At 42.1% G+C, this 17944-nt stretch overlaps 1 protein-coding gene across 1 annotated transcript; it reads right to left on the bottom strand.

The window, feature by feature from the left end:
* Positions 1-3093: 3093 nt before the first annotated feature.
* LOC123427729 (DNA replication licensing factor MCM6) lies at positions 3094-9387 on the bottom strand. Its single transcript, XM_045111850.1, has 18 exons — positions 9208-9387; positions 8958-9107; positions 8699-8839; positions 8204-8366; positions 7930-8123; positions 7649-7844; positions 7468-7545; positions 6874-7103; positions 6173-6287; positions 5766-5840; positions 5533-5673; positions 5215-5418; positions 4977-5138; positions 4710-4765; positions 4521-4624; positions 4310-4426; positions 3640-3770; positions 3094-3503 (listed from the first exon to the last, which is right to left on the bottom strand). The coding sequence occupies exons 1-18, from the start codon at positions 9282-9284 to the stop codon at positions 3381-3383; spliced, it is 2457 nt and encodes an 818-aa protein (XP_044967785.1). The 5' UTR covers positions 9285-9387; the 3' UTR covers positions 3094-3380.
* Between the last annotated feature and the right edge of the window lie 8557 nt (positions 9388-17944).

The following is a 17944-nucleotide window of genomic DNA, read 5'->3' on the forward strand; positions in this document are numbered from 1 at the left end:
CATGATGCACAACCTAATATGATGCATGTTCAACTCAATTATGCAAGGCATGGCATGGCATTTCACATCACGCAAGCACTACACATTAAGTGAAGCTTCATATGCAACGAGTTGCATATTGACGAAACTCCACATTTGATTTACTTAGTTCACTCCCGTTTAGGTACACGACAATATTAAAATGTTGTTAACATGGCAAGAGGTGAAGCATGTGATCCTACACGACCTTCTAGTCGGTTACACAAAAAACGTAAGAATGGAGCTACGGTTAAAAGATACATGAAACACATGATATTATGCCACGAATGCAAGGTGCATGCAAATGACAGCCACGACATGTTCCGGTTCCAATAACTCGATGAGATACCGGTGCAACAAATTGGGAGTGTGTGCTTGTCACGCCAAAGAACGACGGGGTGATCCCGATTACCGGGTTCCCACGTGTCGGGGCACGACAAAAGAGGGACAACATGCAACTAGCGTGGCATCTACAAAACGGACAACATCACAACTCATACAAACATGCATGTCTAGGTTAAAGATGAAATCGCAGGAGGGGAAAAAAGAAACATAGGCCGAATTGCAACATAGTGCAGCGGCCAAGGAATCTAAGTGTGTGTGTGAGTGCAAAAAAGAGAAAAAGAAAGCAAGGCAAAATGTGAGCTACGTGGGACTTGAACCCAGGATCCCTTGGGTGGAGACTAAATGCACTAGCCAACCCAGGAATCTAACGGCTGTCGAGGACCCTGCGACGAGGTCGAGGGAGGTGGATCTGGGGCGCCTGTTCCATTCCCGATGGCGGGGCTCGTCGACGTTGACCACGGAACGGCAGCGGAGCTCAGTTGGGTTGTCCATGCAGTCCATGCTGCTGCTAAGAGAGAAATAGAGAGGAGAGAAAAGAAAGGGGAGGAAGAAGGAGAGAGAGGGAGGAGACCGAGGAAAGGAGCGAAAGAGCACAGCAGCGGGACATGACCTCTCGGTTGGCAGCGTGGTGCTACGACTGCTGGCGGCGAGGCTGCGCTGGGAGGCCAGTCGAGGCAGACGGCTTCGGTGCGTTGCGCTGCCCACACGCGGGGTAGCCGCCTGGTCAACGCGAGCCGGCGGCTGCCGGCACACGGGACGAGCGGGAGGTGGGAGCAGGCCGACGGATGCAGGGAGGCGACGGAGCAAGATGGCGTGCCGAGCTGCGGTGGTCGGCCTTGGGAGCTCATGTTGGATGGATTTGGATCGGGAGTGGTTCCAAAGGTGGAGGGGAATTGGTCGGGCACGGAATTGGAGACACGGTTGGCGGCGCGGGGAGGAAAACAAGGAGGGTTGTCTGCCTAGGGCTAGGGGGTAGGTGGGCCTTGGGCCGGCTGGGCTAGGATAAGGGTGGCTTGATCCGGATTGCATTAAAAAAAGACCATTACCAAGATGGTCTATTCGGCCTCCGATCTAAATCGAACGGTTGCTTAAAAATAGACTAGGGGTCCTATTGAAAAACAAATGACGAATGCGTAAAGCGGGGTTGATTCGGATCCAACGTCACGACCGCACGGTTCGAGTTCAGGGAGGTTTTTACGCTAGGTTGCGGCAAGCTCGGAGCATTGTGTAGAGGGGCTAGGCAGAGATGAGAGGGAAAATGGGCGCCCGACAACTATTTTAAAACACCGACAAGCGCCCCCCTGATTTGATGACCTGGCTAAAACACCTATTCCTTTTTTCTGGAATTGCTGCCGAAAGCCTGTTTGCAGCATCCATAGCAATACGTGTTAGTACTCAATTTCTTTGATTTTCATTCCGACGATAGACCGAATACGGTGCCGCTACGGTCGACCGTTCGGGTACCAGACGGACTCCGATTGCGACGAAATTTGCCAGGCGGCCTAGCTACAACTAATTAAGACCGCGCGTCAAGTCTCAACCCAATCAGAGAATATTTTACACACACTTTTAAACACAGGTTTGACGATGTCGCGAGCGCGTGCGTGTGTGGTCGGGCTCAGAACGAACAACGACGAGAACCGGCAACTAACAACGGATGCAAGTTTTGAAAACTGGCGGTAACGGGATGCCGATGCAATGCTGATGATGCGCATGACGCGATGATGATGCGACAAATAACAATAACCACACGACGAAAACGGAATAGAAGGGGAATCTTCTGGAACGTCGGCATCGGGTTGTCACACAAGGGCCGGAGGAAGGAGGGGCGTGGGGTGGACCTGCCGACGGGGGTCGACGGTGGTGGGTGAGGCAAGGGAGCTAGGCTAGGAGGTGAGAGCGAAGCGGGGAGCCATCTCTGTCCTCTTCTTCCTAACGGAACACTTCACGGTCATATATCATGAGGGAGCATTTATGCCATTTCATGCCAGGATTGCTCCCAAGCTATAAATAGCGCCCTCTACAACCACTAGCTGGTTGGCTGCTCCGAGAGAAAACTTGACACTTGTCATTTGAGAGCATCCCATCCTCTAAGGACTTTGAGAAAACATCATCTTTGAGGAAAAACTCAAACACCCAAACCAAAACCCAAAGTGATTGAGCATCACTTCAAAGATTATTCATATGTGAAACCAACGCTTCTTTGTGCATCTTCCAAGCAATTAGGCCGAATTTGTAAGGATTTGAAAGTCTGTCCAAAAGACTTACAAAGAGTTGTGCGAGGTCTTTGTGACCTTAGCTCAAGAAGAATACGGTAAGGATTGTGTGTCCTTTGGTTTAAATATCAAACCGTTTCAAACCAGACATACAATTGTCACAACAATTGAAACTAGGTCACCAAATCATTGTCTTCACATTGATCGTTACTGTTTGAAAATTTTGATTAAAGACTTTCTCAATTTCCTGTCTCAAATTCTTCATTTATTCCATCATGATGGCCATGTTACACTTAAACCTGAGTGCTTATTCCGCTACACGTAGTTCGTTACTTGCCTATTTCCTTAAAGAGAATATCCTCAGCAACGAATTCATAAAAATCACCTATTCAGTCGGTATAACACACTATTCTCACGAATGTGAATGAACACATGTTTGCATTATGTCATCTAGGCATGTTTTTCTAGCTCTGGTTTCAGAGTTTTTCACAACACTAGCTGAGAGTAAAGCTTATAAATTCAGAAGCACACAAATTAAGTTGTTCTTGTCTTGATGAGTTGCAGTTTACATAACCATGAAAAGGTGAAAAATACGCACAGTACTGGTGGCAAATTAATTACCATGCTTCAACCTTGGAAGGAAGATACAATTCCAGAGATACATGTGCTTCCTTGGGAAGGGGGTGGCAGGTACAACATTTCTAGAGCATAGGACAGCAGTATGATTTCCATTTGAATGTGTGCTCTATTGGTCAACCACACAAGATGGATCTAGTTAGCTGTGTGTCCTCAGCTGGTTAATCAATCGATAACATAGTTTGGGTTAACCGCCAGGATTCTGTGCTCCGATGACCTTGCCGCAGCACCTTCTGCTGCTGTTCCTTCATCTATGACCACAAGATGACCTTCCCTCTGTATCAGCCTCTGCAGATGCACCCATTGGCAAAATTTCAGTCAACATGCAAAGTAGTCGGTGACTGCATTTCATGTACCCTTTCACAATGCAAGTGGTTTGGAAATTTTCATTGTATTATCAACATAGATAAATGATAGGCTTTACCTCTATAATGGCCTTGATGCACTTAACTTCTTCCTTCACCTCTTCTGTAGAACTATATGCACCTTGGGCATTCTGCTGCTCAACATACCAAATGATCAGATCCCCTTGCTTCATGCCAGCCAGACCATCCCCTGCATCACCAAATAGAAAGAACATGTCACTGGGAGTGCGAAAGTTTGGACATATTAAAGTGGGGGCAAGTGTATAAAATCACAGGCACATAATTAATCTATTTTACTGTAAAATTCTTGCAAAATATCTATGGAAAGTCCAAAGTTCCAAACATCCTCTAAAAGATTTGAGCCATGGAGACTTATGAAGGAAGGATAATTAGCACATACATAAGCTATAAATTACCAAATATATGCATTGCCAAATAAAGGTAATGTTTGTGTTGCATGGTATTACCAAATAAGCATAACATTTTAAAACACTTTGTTCTTGAACCTATAGTCTACCACAGAGTGCCTTTCCACTTGTCCAGGAAAGGGACCATGCTACTGAAGCTAGAGTGTAAAGTGAAGAAGTTTAGATGGCTAATGGCGTTTTGAAGGGTTTCTAATCTAAAATTACAAGATACTTCCAGACTTCATGGAAAGTTGATAATGGTGAGGTGACCATGACTGCTGATAGGATCGAACAAGAGGAAGCAAGCCATACAAAATCATACCGTCTTTCTTGACTGATTCTTCATGTTGCCTCAGTCTCATGACCAAAGCTTGTGTAACTCTCTGGAAATGTTCTTCAGTAATAACCAATTTCTTCTTAATCACCTCTGCTGGTTCATCTTTTAGAGTTTTGACATTGAAAACAAGCAGCAACAATTATTAGAACAAACTGAACAAAACCAATATCCATTTTAGAAATAGTGAGAAACCAACCTGGACCATCTTGTGCAGTAGCATCTCCTTGTACTGGCTGTTCATCATCATTATCAAGAGGTGCATCTTGAAAATCAGATAGGTCAACTTCACTTGATTCCACACTGCAAAAGTTAATAAGATTCTTTATTACCGATATCATCATGAAAATGTAAGTGCTTCAAAAGGTCAAATAGTCAGCAAACTCACCTTATTATGGATGTTTTGAGTAATTTAACGGCCATGCGTACATGAGCAGGGAGAACCTAAAAGATTTTAATACCAAAAGAAGTCAGCAGCAAATTATGGCGGCAAATCAATCAATGCAAGGTAAATGCAGGTAGATTGTAAGTTGATCCTACTATCAATCACAGCAAGTGAAGTACATTTACTTTACAAACATAAAGGGTGGTGCTTCAAGAACAAAACTGCAGACAACCAATCCTAATATTGACATATGCATGAAATTTAACTTACAATTCTTTCCAAATGGCTTCTGGCAATGGCTTCTGACAGCCTGATTAGCGCCTCCAGTTGCCTAACTGTCATCCTGTAAGCAACCCTAGTACCAGGAGTGCTGTCACCTCTGCGGAGGACAACATATGATTCGACCAGAACTTTCTTTGCTTCCGAACTCAACTGCAATGACATAAATAATAACAATAAGTTGATGAATAGTCAAACTCAATTTTGTTAACAGCGTTAATGGGCAAACCTGAGGTTTCAAAGACTTTGCAAAAGCAAAGTAGCGCTTCAATTCTGCAGTGCTAAATGCAGGGGAAAGTGCTTCTTCACGTTTTTGATGGACTCTCACAATGTGATGAGCAATGTGGTAGTCAGTGTTTTCATCAGGTTCATCTATCATGATGTATACCAAATCAAATCTTGAAAGAATGGCTGGAGGTAGTGCCACGTTGTACTGGCAGGGATTGCAGCAGTATTAGAGTCAACGAAGATCTCATGATTCAAGCAAAAAGGGATTTGAACTTTCTGGAATCACAAGATAGATTTTAATTTTAATTTGTTGACTTACCTTAAGTGGTTTTGACTTGTCATACCGTCCTCCTGTGGGATTTGCTGCTGCCAGTATTGAAGTTCGTGCATTCAAAGTTGCTTGTATTCCAGCTTTTGTTATGCTGATGGTTTGCTGCTCCATTGCTTCATGTATAGCAACCTACGATGGACAAATAAAATTGGCACTCGAGGTTTCACATCAGTGAGAAAAATAAGGTGTGGGCAATAATAGCCAAACTTTGATAGGCCTACCTGATCCTTAATATCCATCTTATCAAATTCATCAATACAACAGATGCCATTATCAGCTAACATGAGTGCACCTGCCTGCAAGAAACAAAATTGGCAGCGATGAAGGAAAGACTTCAGAACTAGCAAGATTGTACATAAACCAAGTGACACCTAGCCAGCAGTTTACTACAGATTCGAGCTCAGTCGAACTCAGTTCAGCATTTATGGTGAGAAAACGTGTTAAAATGCAATAAGAAAAGCTAATACTTGTACATACACGGTATGATCAGTATAAGAGTGATTTTGAAGAAAGAATGATTTTACCTAAGCAGACTTCTATCAAGCAAAAGATGAAAAATAATGGTTTCACCAAAGCAGACTTTGTGGTAATGATAGAAATGCATTGGGTTGCTTAACATTCAGATTACCTCAATACAAAATTCACCGGTCTCAGGCTCTTTCGCAACAGTTGCTGTCAATCCAGCAGCAGATGAGGACTTCCCAGATGTGTAAACAGATCGCGGAACAATACCAGCAGTGTATCTGAAAAATTGATTACACATTTTAAATTTCATTATGACTGATGAAACATCAAGTCACAGGACACCTTTTAATTCCAGGAAATAAATTTCACAGCAGCTAGAAATGTGAGCATCAGGCATTTTAACCCACAGAAATCATGACACCTTGTGTCGTATTTTGCCCAGCAAATCTGTGTGAACCATCATTAATTTTTAATCTAGCAAATTACATTTCTATAAATTCGTCCATATTTGGTCTTTTAAAAGATAATATACAACGAATAACAGAATAGATTGGCCAAATTTTGACAAGAGTCATTCCTAAATTTATTAGTTCTTAAAATGAATCCATAATTCATCAATGATTCTTCTATTGAATGCATGGAATCATTCTCTGAATGATACTATGGGTCATAATACCATCACTACAGTGAGCCATCCTTATCACATGGTCATGATATCATTTATGCAGGTATTGGCAATTTATCTTGAGAAGCAGCAGTAACGAGTTTATATAGCCAGAGATCATAGCATTGAATTGGCTCATTGCAGCTTCACAACAACAAAAAAAGAAACATGGGCATAATACATGAGAAAAAAAAACTTACTTTAAAAACTGAGACTTTGCACAACTTGGATCTCCAACAATACAGACATTTATGTCGCCTCTAAGGTTTATGCCTTCATGTGTTATCTTGTGAACACCACCCAAGAGCATAAGGAGAAGTGCCCTCTTTATTTCTTGATGACCAAAGACAGTAGGACATATGCTATCAACTATCTTATTGAAAAAATCAGGAGTGTTTCTCATCCTGACAACCTCATCCTCCTCCTCTTCCTGTTAAGAGAAATAATTTATGCTATAAACCCACACACAAAAAAAACAGAAAGGAACACTCATGGCTGCTCAATCAATATGTAATCGAATATATAATACTCCCTCCGTTCCTAAATATAAGTCTTTACATAACAATTCAAGAAATAAAAATAGTAAGATGAGACTACTTGATATGCATGCTCAAATGAAAAACAAGAAGGCATGATTAAACCAACATAACAGAGCAATATTGCAATGCAAAGATAAGTACTTGCCATGTTTTTCTTGGAATGGGCAAGTGATCAGTCATATTTTTGAAATAGTACCTCTCCTCTAATTTACTTTATGGAACATTAGTAGTTATTGTCGCATAAGCAGAACTTACAGTGAATTTCTGTCTCTCGCTGCCATCACCATCTATGTCACGGTCCCTAATGTCCACATCCCTCCTGCCATCCGCCACCTGGCAATGTTAAAGAGAGGTGAGAAACGTGTAGAGAAATTACCAAATTAGACTTATGTCAGGAAAAAAATGAGAAGCCTCTATTGCAGAAAGTGGTGCGTACCTGCACTGAGTTGGCCACAAAAGCAAGGCGATATGAGAGATCTCGTACTCCAAGGGACTTCAGGCCCTTTACACCTTCTTGGACACCTGACCCATTCTTCCGCTGAGGACCTTCCCTGCGGCACTCTGCTCTCTCACCAGGTGAAGTTAATGCCATAACATCTGGAACAGCAACGACCGTTCCGGTAAATATGACCCTGAAATTGGCAAAACAGATCATCTTAATAAATGAGCTCAACCAAACGACAACAAAGTAACAGTAAAAAGGGTTCCTCCACTCACGTGTCCCCAGCTCTAGCCTTCTCAACAATCTCATGCCGCAGAATGACATCTAAGGAACGAGGTAATGACCCAGCAGGTATCTCTTTTGATGTCTCTTGCATCCTGACCCGCTGCCAATCTGTAAATTTGCTATCCTGACGGAGGAGGGCCCATCTTGACCGGTTTTGGCATGTTGCATTAACGCATATTATAGGCTGAAGTACACAAGTCCGTCATTAGATGCATTGCTTGAGAACAATAACTAACAGAATATAAGGAGGTTGAGAGTATCCACCTCAGTATACTTGAACTGCTGGTCTACATTTTTAACAACATTTCCGCAATCAAGGCACTTGAAGGTGCCCTGCAATAACTCAGGTCGGACCTCACTCGTCCTTGTTACAACCCCTGTTACAGCTGTGAGCTTACCAATCTCTGCTGTCCCCAGCTCTCTCAACCTAATATATTAGAAAATTCAGTCAAAATTTGGCAGCTACCTACCAAGAAATTTTGATTACCAGGCAAAAAGAAATTAGATTACACCTATGATCTAACAGAGCAAAGTGTATAGTTTTTAGACTGAAGTATCAACTGGATATAAAATTAAATTCTGCAGACACTGAGCTTTGAATTCACTTGATGTCTGCAATTGTAGTATGCAGCAGTTAAAGACATGAGATTGAAGAATTATAAAGTTGTTGCCACATTTGGATGATTAGTTCGTTCATTCACGACACAAAACATACTTATTGACGCTGACACGAAACATACTTCAGAAGCAAGTGCGGACCTTTTCAGCATAGGAATGTTGTAGAAGGCAATATTAATATCCTTGTTGGGGCTGTCGTCAGAGATTATTGGCGCGCGGTTCTCGCCAGCTCTGTGCTCCATCACAAACCTCTTGCACGCATTGCGAAGGTACGGCTCAAACCTGATGCAATCAAAATCGCCATATGAGCAACCATTTCCACCTTGTACCAAACGAAGAAACAAAACAATGGGTACTAGTAACTCGCAAGAAAAGAAAAAGGAAACATCCCAAATCTCACCTAAGGTACTCCTCGGAGATGGCCTTCTGGAGGACGTCGTTGAAGCGCATAACGTGCGCGAAATCGACGTACATGGTGGTGGACTCCCGCGACCGCATCGCCTCCATCTCTACATCGTAGAACGGCTCCGCCGCATCCGGCTCCTTGAACCTAGGGACCCAGGAAACCGAAGGTGTGAAACACAGAGGACCATGAGGAAACCCTAGAAATGGAGGGAGGAGAGGAGGGACGGCGGCGGCGCTGGTCTCACCGCTTAAGGAACTCGACGAAGATGTTCTCCACCCGCGCCGCCTTCTCGTCCACGAAGAAGCCGCCGAACGCCTCCATGGCCGGCGAACCTTCTGGCACCTTCTGGATCTAGACGAGTGTCTGGGGATTAGGGGATGGCTCTGGCGTGCGAGTGCGCGGTGGGAGGCAAGGGTTTCGGGCGGGGGGGTGAAAGGGGTGCGGGGCGGGGGAGGGGGGGTATTGTTGGCGGGAAGGTGGCGGCGGCTTGGCGCCAATTCTTCGCGCCAAAACGGGCTGGACGGGTAGGGTTTGTATGAACCTGGTCCATGCGCCGGTTGCTCCCTGACATGTGAGCCGCGCCTCGTGAGCAGAACAGGAGGGAGCGCATATTGTGTGCCCTGGGTGCACCGTCCACGTGGGTCGGTGTGGTGACCTGGTGCCTCGTTCTTGGGCCCGTGTTAGGTTTGCGGTAAATGGGCCGTGTGTTGGACTCTCCTCGCACCGTTGCTGCATACACGAACGGGCTCGCGTCGCTCATGGGCCCGGTCCGACGCGATCTTCTTCTCTAGGGCACCTTTCTGGTCAATCTTTTTCGTATATTTCACCTTCTTTACTTCTACATATTTCTTACTTTGTAATCCGTATATAGGTCCCTGTGAAGTATAATCGCATATATCAATATCAATATCAAGGTTTGAGATTGCTAATCAGGCCTGCCGCCCGGTGTAATCCGTAGGTGCCTGATGTAGTAAGTTCTCTCTGTGGTACAGCTTTTGTGTTTCATGTGATTTTTTACCTTTGGTAATGTTTTACTTCCTCCGTTTTTAAATATAAGTCTTTTTAGAGATTTCATTAATGACTACATAAAATAAGTAAATCTACACTTTAAAATATGTTTATATACATTCACACTTAGTCCGCAGATAAAACTCTAGAAAGACTTATATTTAAGAACGAAGGGAGTACTACATGTAACAATATATATCCATTTTTGCCATCTCTATGTGGATACTATTTTTTGTGGCCATTATTTTGTTAAGACAACATTACTATGTTGACACATTTTTTTGCCAACAGAACAATATGTATAAGTAATGGAACATTTTAATTTTGATTACATGAGGTTTGGAGAAAACAAGTGAGTGATTATAATATGTCCCCGAAAAATTGGTGGGGGGGGGATTAGGCCACCTCCCTCTGAATCGGTCACCCAATAAAGACACGCGCGATTCCTATTTGAAACACCCGCCACCCCCTTCTATCTCTCCATCCCACGCGGATTGTCACGAAAGAGGAGGTAAACAGTGTGTCTTCTCCGGTCAACGGTGGACGGCGGCGGTGGTTCGTCTTCCTCCTCTTCTCTAACTTGTTCTACGCATCCACGTGGCCGCATAGATGGATGTAAGTTTGATTTCTCCCTCCTATCTACTCGTTCTAGCTAGATTTATGAGCATGTGGTAAGAGTGGATCTGTGAGCATGTGTGTAACAGCCCAAGTGCAACCCTCGTATCAATTCCATGTGTGAACCTTTCATGTTATGCCTCATGTGGTTTGAGTTAACAAAAATTTGCTTCATGACATTCATTTGTGCATCATGGCATCATATGATGTTGAGTCGTGTGATGTTGAGTGAGTGTGTGTTGTGGAGATTGTGATGCTTGCTCCATGTGGTGTTATTCTCATGTGAAAAACCTTCCTTCAATTCTTTAAAATACACCACCTCTCTTTTACTCAAGTTATGTGTTGTGGTGAAATTTTGCTTTGGGCAGCACCCTCTTAAAAATGTTGCAAACTCTGTCATTATTCTATTGGTATTTTAAAAATAATTTTCATCCTTGTTTTATTTATTTTCTGTTAGTTAAATCTTGCAAAACAGGTTTAAAGGTTCCAAAAGAGGCATTTAAATTTTGTCTCCAAAAATATTCAACAAATCCTCTATTTTAAATAGTTGCAGCTCACTGTCTATATTTTCTCTGTGTGCAACCATATCACATCATTAAGTCATGCATGTAGTCATGATTATAATTTATGTACTAATCTATTCATGCAACCATGCTACCTCACCAACCATGCATGTTAATTTGTCTCACTTATTTTTATGCACGCATATCAAACATACATGGATCATATGTTAGACATTTTGGTTAAATATGGCAACCCGTTTGACTTCAATACAAATATATTTTGCTTTTGACACAATATTTTGTCACATGCTTCATATACTTCATTGTTTTTGAAATATATGCCGGGAGTATTCTTAAATTTAGTTTTGTAATAGTTTTAGTTTTCTAGCATATATTTATGCATATGTTTTACCAAGGTTTCCGCAGCAAAGCGCAGGGCACCATATAGTTTTATTAAACAAATCATATTTTTGTGAGTTCAAAACTTATCTTCTTTGATCCAAAACCTTCCTTTATTTCTGTGAGAGGTTTTGCATTTTATGTTTTTAGAATAAAAGGAAAAGGATTGTTTTCCACAGAGAGAGGCCTACCTCGGCCTTCCCCTCCTCACAGCCCAGCAGCCACCACAGCGCACCATCGTAGCCCAACGCAGCTTGAGCGTCCCAGCGGCTAGCGAGCACACGTCTTCTCCCTCCCGTGTACGGCAACTCTGTTGGGGAACGTTGCATGGAAAACAAAAAAAAATCCTACGCACACGAAGACCTATCATGGTGATGTTCATCTACGAGAGGGAGATTTGATCCACATATGCTTATAGATCGCTCAGCGGGAAGCGTTAAGAAACGCGGTTGATGTAGTGGTACGTCTTCATGATCCGTCCCTCGAACCGTCCCACAGTCCGTCCCACGAACCGTCTCGCGATCCCTCCCACGATCTGACCCGATCTAGCGTCGAACAGGCGTCACCTCCGCGTTTAGCACACGTACAACTCGATGACGATCTCGGCCTTCTTGATCCAGCAAGAGAGACGGAGAAGTAGATGAGTTCTCCGGTAGCATGACGACGTGCCGATGTTGGTGATGATTTATTCCTACAAGGCTCCGCCCGAGCTCCGCAGAAATCTAATCTAGAGGAAGAACTACGAGGTGTAGGTTTGAGTTGCACGTGGCAAAGTTGTGTCTCAAAACAGCCCTAAACCTCTAGTATATATAGGAGGAGCCAAGGGGTGGGGAAAAACCCTAGGGCGCCGGCCAAGGAGGCCTCCTTGGGTCGGCCGACTTGGGGAAGGGAGGAGTCCTTCTCCAATCCCACTTGGATTAGGACTCCTTCCTTATTTTCCCACCTATTTTGGATTTTCCACTTTTTCCTCATGGGCTTTCCTTGGATGACTTTGTCAGCCCATTATACCTTATTGTACATCCAGTAAACCCACGTGGACCCCTTGGGGCGTGGTGGGCTCATCCAGTGGGCCCCCGGAACCATTTGTCACTCCCGGTACACTTCGGACAATGCGCGAAAACCTTCCGGAATCCAAACACCAACTTCCTATATATCAATCTTCGTTTCCGGACCATTTCGGAAACCCTTGTGGCGTCCACGATATCATCCGGGACTCCGAACAACCTTGGGTCACCAACACATATAACTCAACTATACTAAAACATCATCGAACCTTAAGTGTGCAGACCCTGCGCGTTCGAGAACTATGCAGACATGACCCGAGACACTTCTCGGTCAATATCCAATAGCGGGACCTGGATGCCCATATTGGATCCTACATATTCTACGAAGATCTTATCGCTTGAACCACTGTGCCAAGGATTCATATAATCCCGTATAACATTTCCTTTGTCCTTCGGTATGTTACTTGCCCGAGATTTGATCGTCGGTATCCCTATGCCTATTTCAATCTCGTTACCGGCAAGTCTCTTTACTCGTTCTGTAATACAAGATCTCGTGACTCACACTTGATTCACATTGCTTGCAAGGCTTATATGTGATGTTGTATTACCGAGTGGGCCCCGAGATACCTCTCCGTCACACGGAGTGACAAATCCCAGTCTTGATCCATGCTAAATCAACGGACACCTTCGGAGATACCTGTAGATCACCTTTATAGTCACCGAGTTATGTTTTGATGTTTGATACACACAAGGTACTCCTGTGGTGTCAGTGAGTTACATGATCTCATGGTCATAGGAATGAATATTTGACACGCAGAAAACATTAGCAATAAAATGACACGATCACATGCTACGTTCATAGTTTGGGTCTTGTCCATCACATGATTCTCCTAATGATGTGATCCCATTATCAAGTGACAACACTTGTCTATGGTCAGGAAACCTTGACCATCTTTGATCAACCAGCTAGTCAACTAGAGGCTTACGAGGGACAGTGTTTTGTCTATGTATCCACACATGTATTTGTGTTTCCAATCAATACAATTATAGCATGGATAATAAAAGATTATCATGAACGAAGAAATATAATAATAACTAATTTATTATTGCCTCTAGGGCATATTTCCAACAGTCTCCCACTGGCACTAGAGTCAATAATCTAGTTCACATCACCATGTGATTTTAACGAACCCAACACCCATACAGTTCTGGGGTTTGATCACGTCTTGCTCGTGAGAGAGGTTTTAGTCAACGGTTCTGAATCTTTCAGATCCGTGTGTGCTTTACAAATATTTATGTCATCTTATAGATGTTGCTACTACGTGATATTTGGAAATACTCCAAATATCTACTCTACTATACGAATCCGTTTTACTACTCAGAGTTATTCGGATTGGTGTCAAGGCTTGCATCGACGTAACCGTTTACGACGAACTCTTTAATCACCTCCATAATCGAGAAAAAAATTCCTTAGTCCACTAGTTACTAAGGATAACTTTGACCATTGTTTTAGTGATTCAATCCTGGATCACCTTTTGTACCCCTTGACAGACTCATGGCAAGGCACACATCTGGTGCGGTACACAACTTGGCATACCTTAGAGCCTACGGCTAAGGCATGGGGGACGACCTTCGTCCTTTCTCTTTCTTCTGTCGTGGTCGGGCTTTGAGTCTTACTCAAATTCACCCCTTACAACACAGCCAAGAACTCCTTCTTTGTTGATCTATTTTGAACTCCTTCAAAAACTTGCCAAGTCATGCATTTCATTGAAAGTTCTATTAAGCGTTTTGATCTATCTCTATAGATCTTGATGCTCAATGTTCAAGTAGCTCTATCCAGGTTTTCCTTTGAAAAACTCCTTTCAAACAAACACTTTATGCTTCACAGAAATTCTACATTACTTCCGATCTACAATATGCAATCACATATACTTATCAGAAATTCTATAGTACTCCCGCTCACTTCTTTGGAAATACAAGTTTCTCATAAACCTTGTACAAACCCAAAAGCTTTGATCATCTCATCAAAGCGTATATTCCAACTCTGAGATGCTTGCACCAGTCCATGGAAATATCGCTGGAGCTTGCATACTTGTTAGCATCCTTAGGATTGACAAAACCTTCTGGTTGTATCACATACAACCTTTCCTCAAGGAAACTGTCGAGGAAACAATGTTTTGACATCCTATGTGCAATATTTCACAAACAACACGGCAATTGCTAACATAATTCCAACAGATTTTTAGCATCGCTACTAATGAGAAAGTCTCATCATAGTCAACTCTTTGAACTTGTCGGAAACATCTTTCCGATAAGTCGAGCTTTTCTTAATGGTGACTTTTCACCATCATCGTTTGTCTTCCCTTTAAATATCCATCTTTACTTAACAGTCTTAGGACCATCAAGTAGTTCTTCCAAAGTCTACACTTTGTTTTCATTCATGGATCCTCTCTCGGATTTCATGGCCTCCAGCCATTTGTCGGAATCCGGGCCCACCATTGCTTCTCCATACCTCGTAGGTTCATTTTTGTTTCAACAACATGACCTCTAAGACAGGGTTACCGTACCACTCTGTAGTAGTACGCGACCTTGTCGACCTACGAGGTTTGTAGTAACTTGATCCGAAGCTCAATGATCACCATCATCAGTTTCCACTTCAATTGGTGTAGGCGCCACAGGAACAACTTCATGCGCCCTGCTAGAGACTGTTTGAAGTGACGATTCACTAATCTCATCAAGTTCCACCACCCTCCCACTCAATTATTTCGAGAGAAACCTTTCCTCGAGAAAGGACCCGTTTCTAGAAACAAACACTTCGCTTCCGGATCTGAGATAGGAGATGTACCCAACTGTTTTGGAAATCCTATGAAGATGCATTTATCCGCTTTGGGTTCGAGCTTATCAGACTAAAACTTTTTCACATCAGCATCGCATCCCCAAACTTTTAAGAAACGATAGCTTAGGTTTCTCCAAACCATTATCTATACTGTGTCATCTCAACGGAAACACACGGTGCCCTATTTAAAGTGAATGTGGTTGTCTCTAATGCATAACCCATAAACGATAGTGGTAATTCGATAAGAGACATCATAGTATGCACCATATCAAATAGGTCGTGGATATGATGTTCGGACACACCATCACACTATGGTGTTTCTAGGTGGCATGAACTGTGAAACAATTTCCTACATTGTCTTAACTATGTACCAAAAACTCGCAGCTCAGATATTCATCTCAATGATCATATCGTAGACAGTTTATCCTCTTGTCACAACTATCTTCACTCTGAAATAGCTTTGAACTTTTCAATATATCAGACTTGTGATCCATCAAGTAAATACTCTTGTATCTACTCAAATCATCAGTGAAGTAAGAACATAACGATATCCATTGCGTGCCTCAACACTCATTGGACTGCACACATCAAAATGCATTGCTTCCAACAAGTTACTTTCTTGTTCCATGTGGTATGATTTTGCATGTCTCAAGTGGTTCAAAATCAAGTGAGTCCAAACAATTTAGGACAGTAAAACTGGACCTAAAGCGAGCCCTCTCAGCGTTTTGCTTTTTTAGCCGTCCATTTTGACGATCGGGTCGTTTCTAGCCGTCGGATGTGATGTATACCGCCACCTCGAGCACACTTTTTCATCGTCGGCCCGACTGTCCTAATGGGTCGCTCCTCCGGTGGCCGAAATCGTGTTATCTGGTGAAATGGGCCTATTTTCTCAGCCCATCCAGGGTCAAAAAATTCATATTTTTCATACGTTATCTACTAAATATATGCAACTACACAAATGAAACATACATAATTAAACAAATAAATTTATATTACCTGTTTCAACACCATTCATTCACGCTAACTTTATTCGAACAACAAACCTACAATACACAATAAATTTCAACAAATTTAACATACAACTATTACTCATTATTCAAAAAAATAAAGAACTAAAGACAACAAAGTTTAACAAATATAATCGTACCTACAACCAACACAACTGAAAAAGAATTAAGTCCAGCTCACAAACTAAGAACTGCATACACCAACATCGAAACAAACACAAAGGATGGTATATATATAGAGCAAGTAAGCTACTAACGTCCCTCTACTTATAACTACTGTTCATAAATACAAAGGTCAACAAAGTTACAAATGCTAATGCAAAACCTACAACCATTCCTATCCTAGATCAATACCAAATTAATGCCTCACTAAAAACGTTCAACATACACATCAATACACAAAAAATGCTAACGCAAAAGTATTAATAGCTAAACAGACCCATATCAGCCCAATTACAATATTACACACAAATTACAAAATTACTATTATGTGGCCCATAACACCCCAAATTTTCCAAAAAATAAAACAAAAAAATTGCATCAAAATAAAGATCGCAAACCACAAGAAAATAATTAATGTAATACAAATATATCTTAAGCGATTACGATCCTACATAAATATACAGAATTAAACCCTCGCTAAAAACGTTCAAAATACACATCAATACACAAAAACTGCTGCTGCAAAAGTATTAATACCTATGCAGGCCCCTATCAGCCTAATTTAAATATTACACACAAATAAGAAATTTACTATTATGTGGCCAATAACATCACAAATTTTTTTTAAAAACAAAAAATACAACAAAATAAACATCGCAAACCACAATAAAATAATTACTGTTATACAAATATATCAATAATAATTTTATCCTAAATTTATAATAGACGGGCGCAACAACGCGCGCCTTTCATGATCTAGTCCATCTGTATGGAGTTTCTTCATGCGTTTGTACCAACAGGTATGGTTTGCATGTCTCAAACGTTTCAAAAATGAGTGAGTACAAAGATCCATCACCATGGAGCTTCTTCATGCATTTTACACCAACATGACTCAAGCGGCAGTGCCACAAGTAAGTGGTACTATCATTATTACTTTGTATCTTTTGGCACCAGTATTATGAACATGCGTAACACTACGATCAAGATTCAGTAAACCATTGAAGGTAATTATTCAAGCAAATAGAATAACCATTATTCTCTTTAAATGAATAATCGTATTGCAATAAACACAATCAAATCATGTTCATGCTCAACGCAAACACCAAATAACAATTATTTAGGTTTAACACCAATCCCGATGGTAGAGGGAGCGTGCGATGTTTGATCACATCAACCTTGGAAATACTTCCAACACTTATCGTCACCTCGCCTTTAGCTAGTCTCTATTTATTCCGTAGCTTTTATTTGAGTTACTAATCACTTAGAAATTGAACCGGTATCTAATACCCTCGTGCTACTAGGAGTACTAGTAAAGTACACATCAATATCATGTATATCAAATATACTTCTGTTGACTTCGCGAGCCTTCTCATCTACCAAGTATCTAGGGTAGCCCCGCCTCAGTGACCGTTCCCCTCATAACAGAAGCACTTAGTCTCGGGTTTGG

This window comes from Hordeum vulgare, chromosome 1H (genome assembly GCF_904849725.1).
Source record: "Hordeum vulgare subsp. vulgare chromosome 1H, MorexV3_pseudomolecules_assembly, whole genome shotgun sequence".
NCBI lineage: Eukaryota > Viridiplantae > Streptophyta > Magnoliopsida > Poales > Poaceae > Hordeum > Hordeum vulgare.

Excerpts from the sequence above, each read along its gene's own strand:
- LOC123427729 (XM_045111850.1), bottom strand. The coding sequence starts at position 9,284 with ATGGAGGCGTTCGGCGGCTTCTTCGTGGACGAGAAGGCGGCGCGGGTG. Across the intron at positions 4,427-4,520 it reads TACTGCACAAGATGGTCCAG|ATGAACCAGCAGAGGTGATT; the intron begins GTTGGTTTCTCA and ends AAACTCTAAAAG. Across the intron at positions 3,504-3,639 it reads GCATCAAGGCCATTATAGAG|AGGCTGATACAGAGGGAAGG; the intron begins GTAAAGCCTATC and ends GTGCATCTGCAG.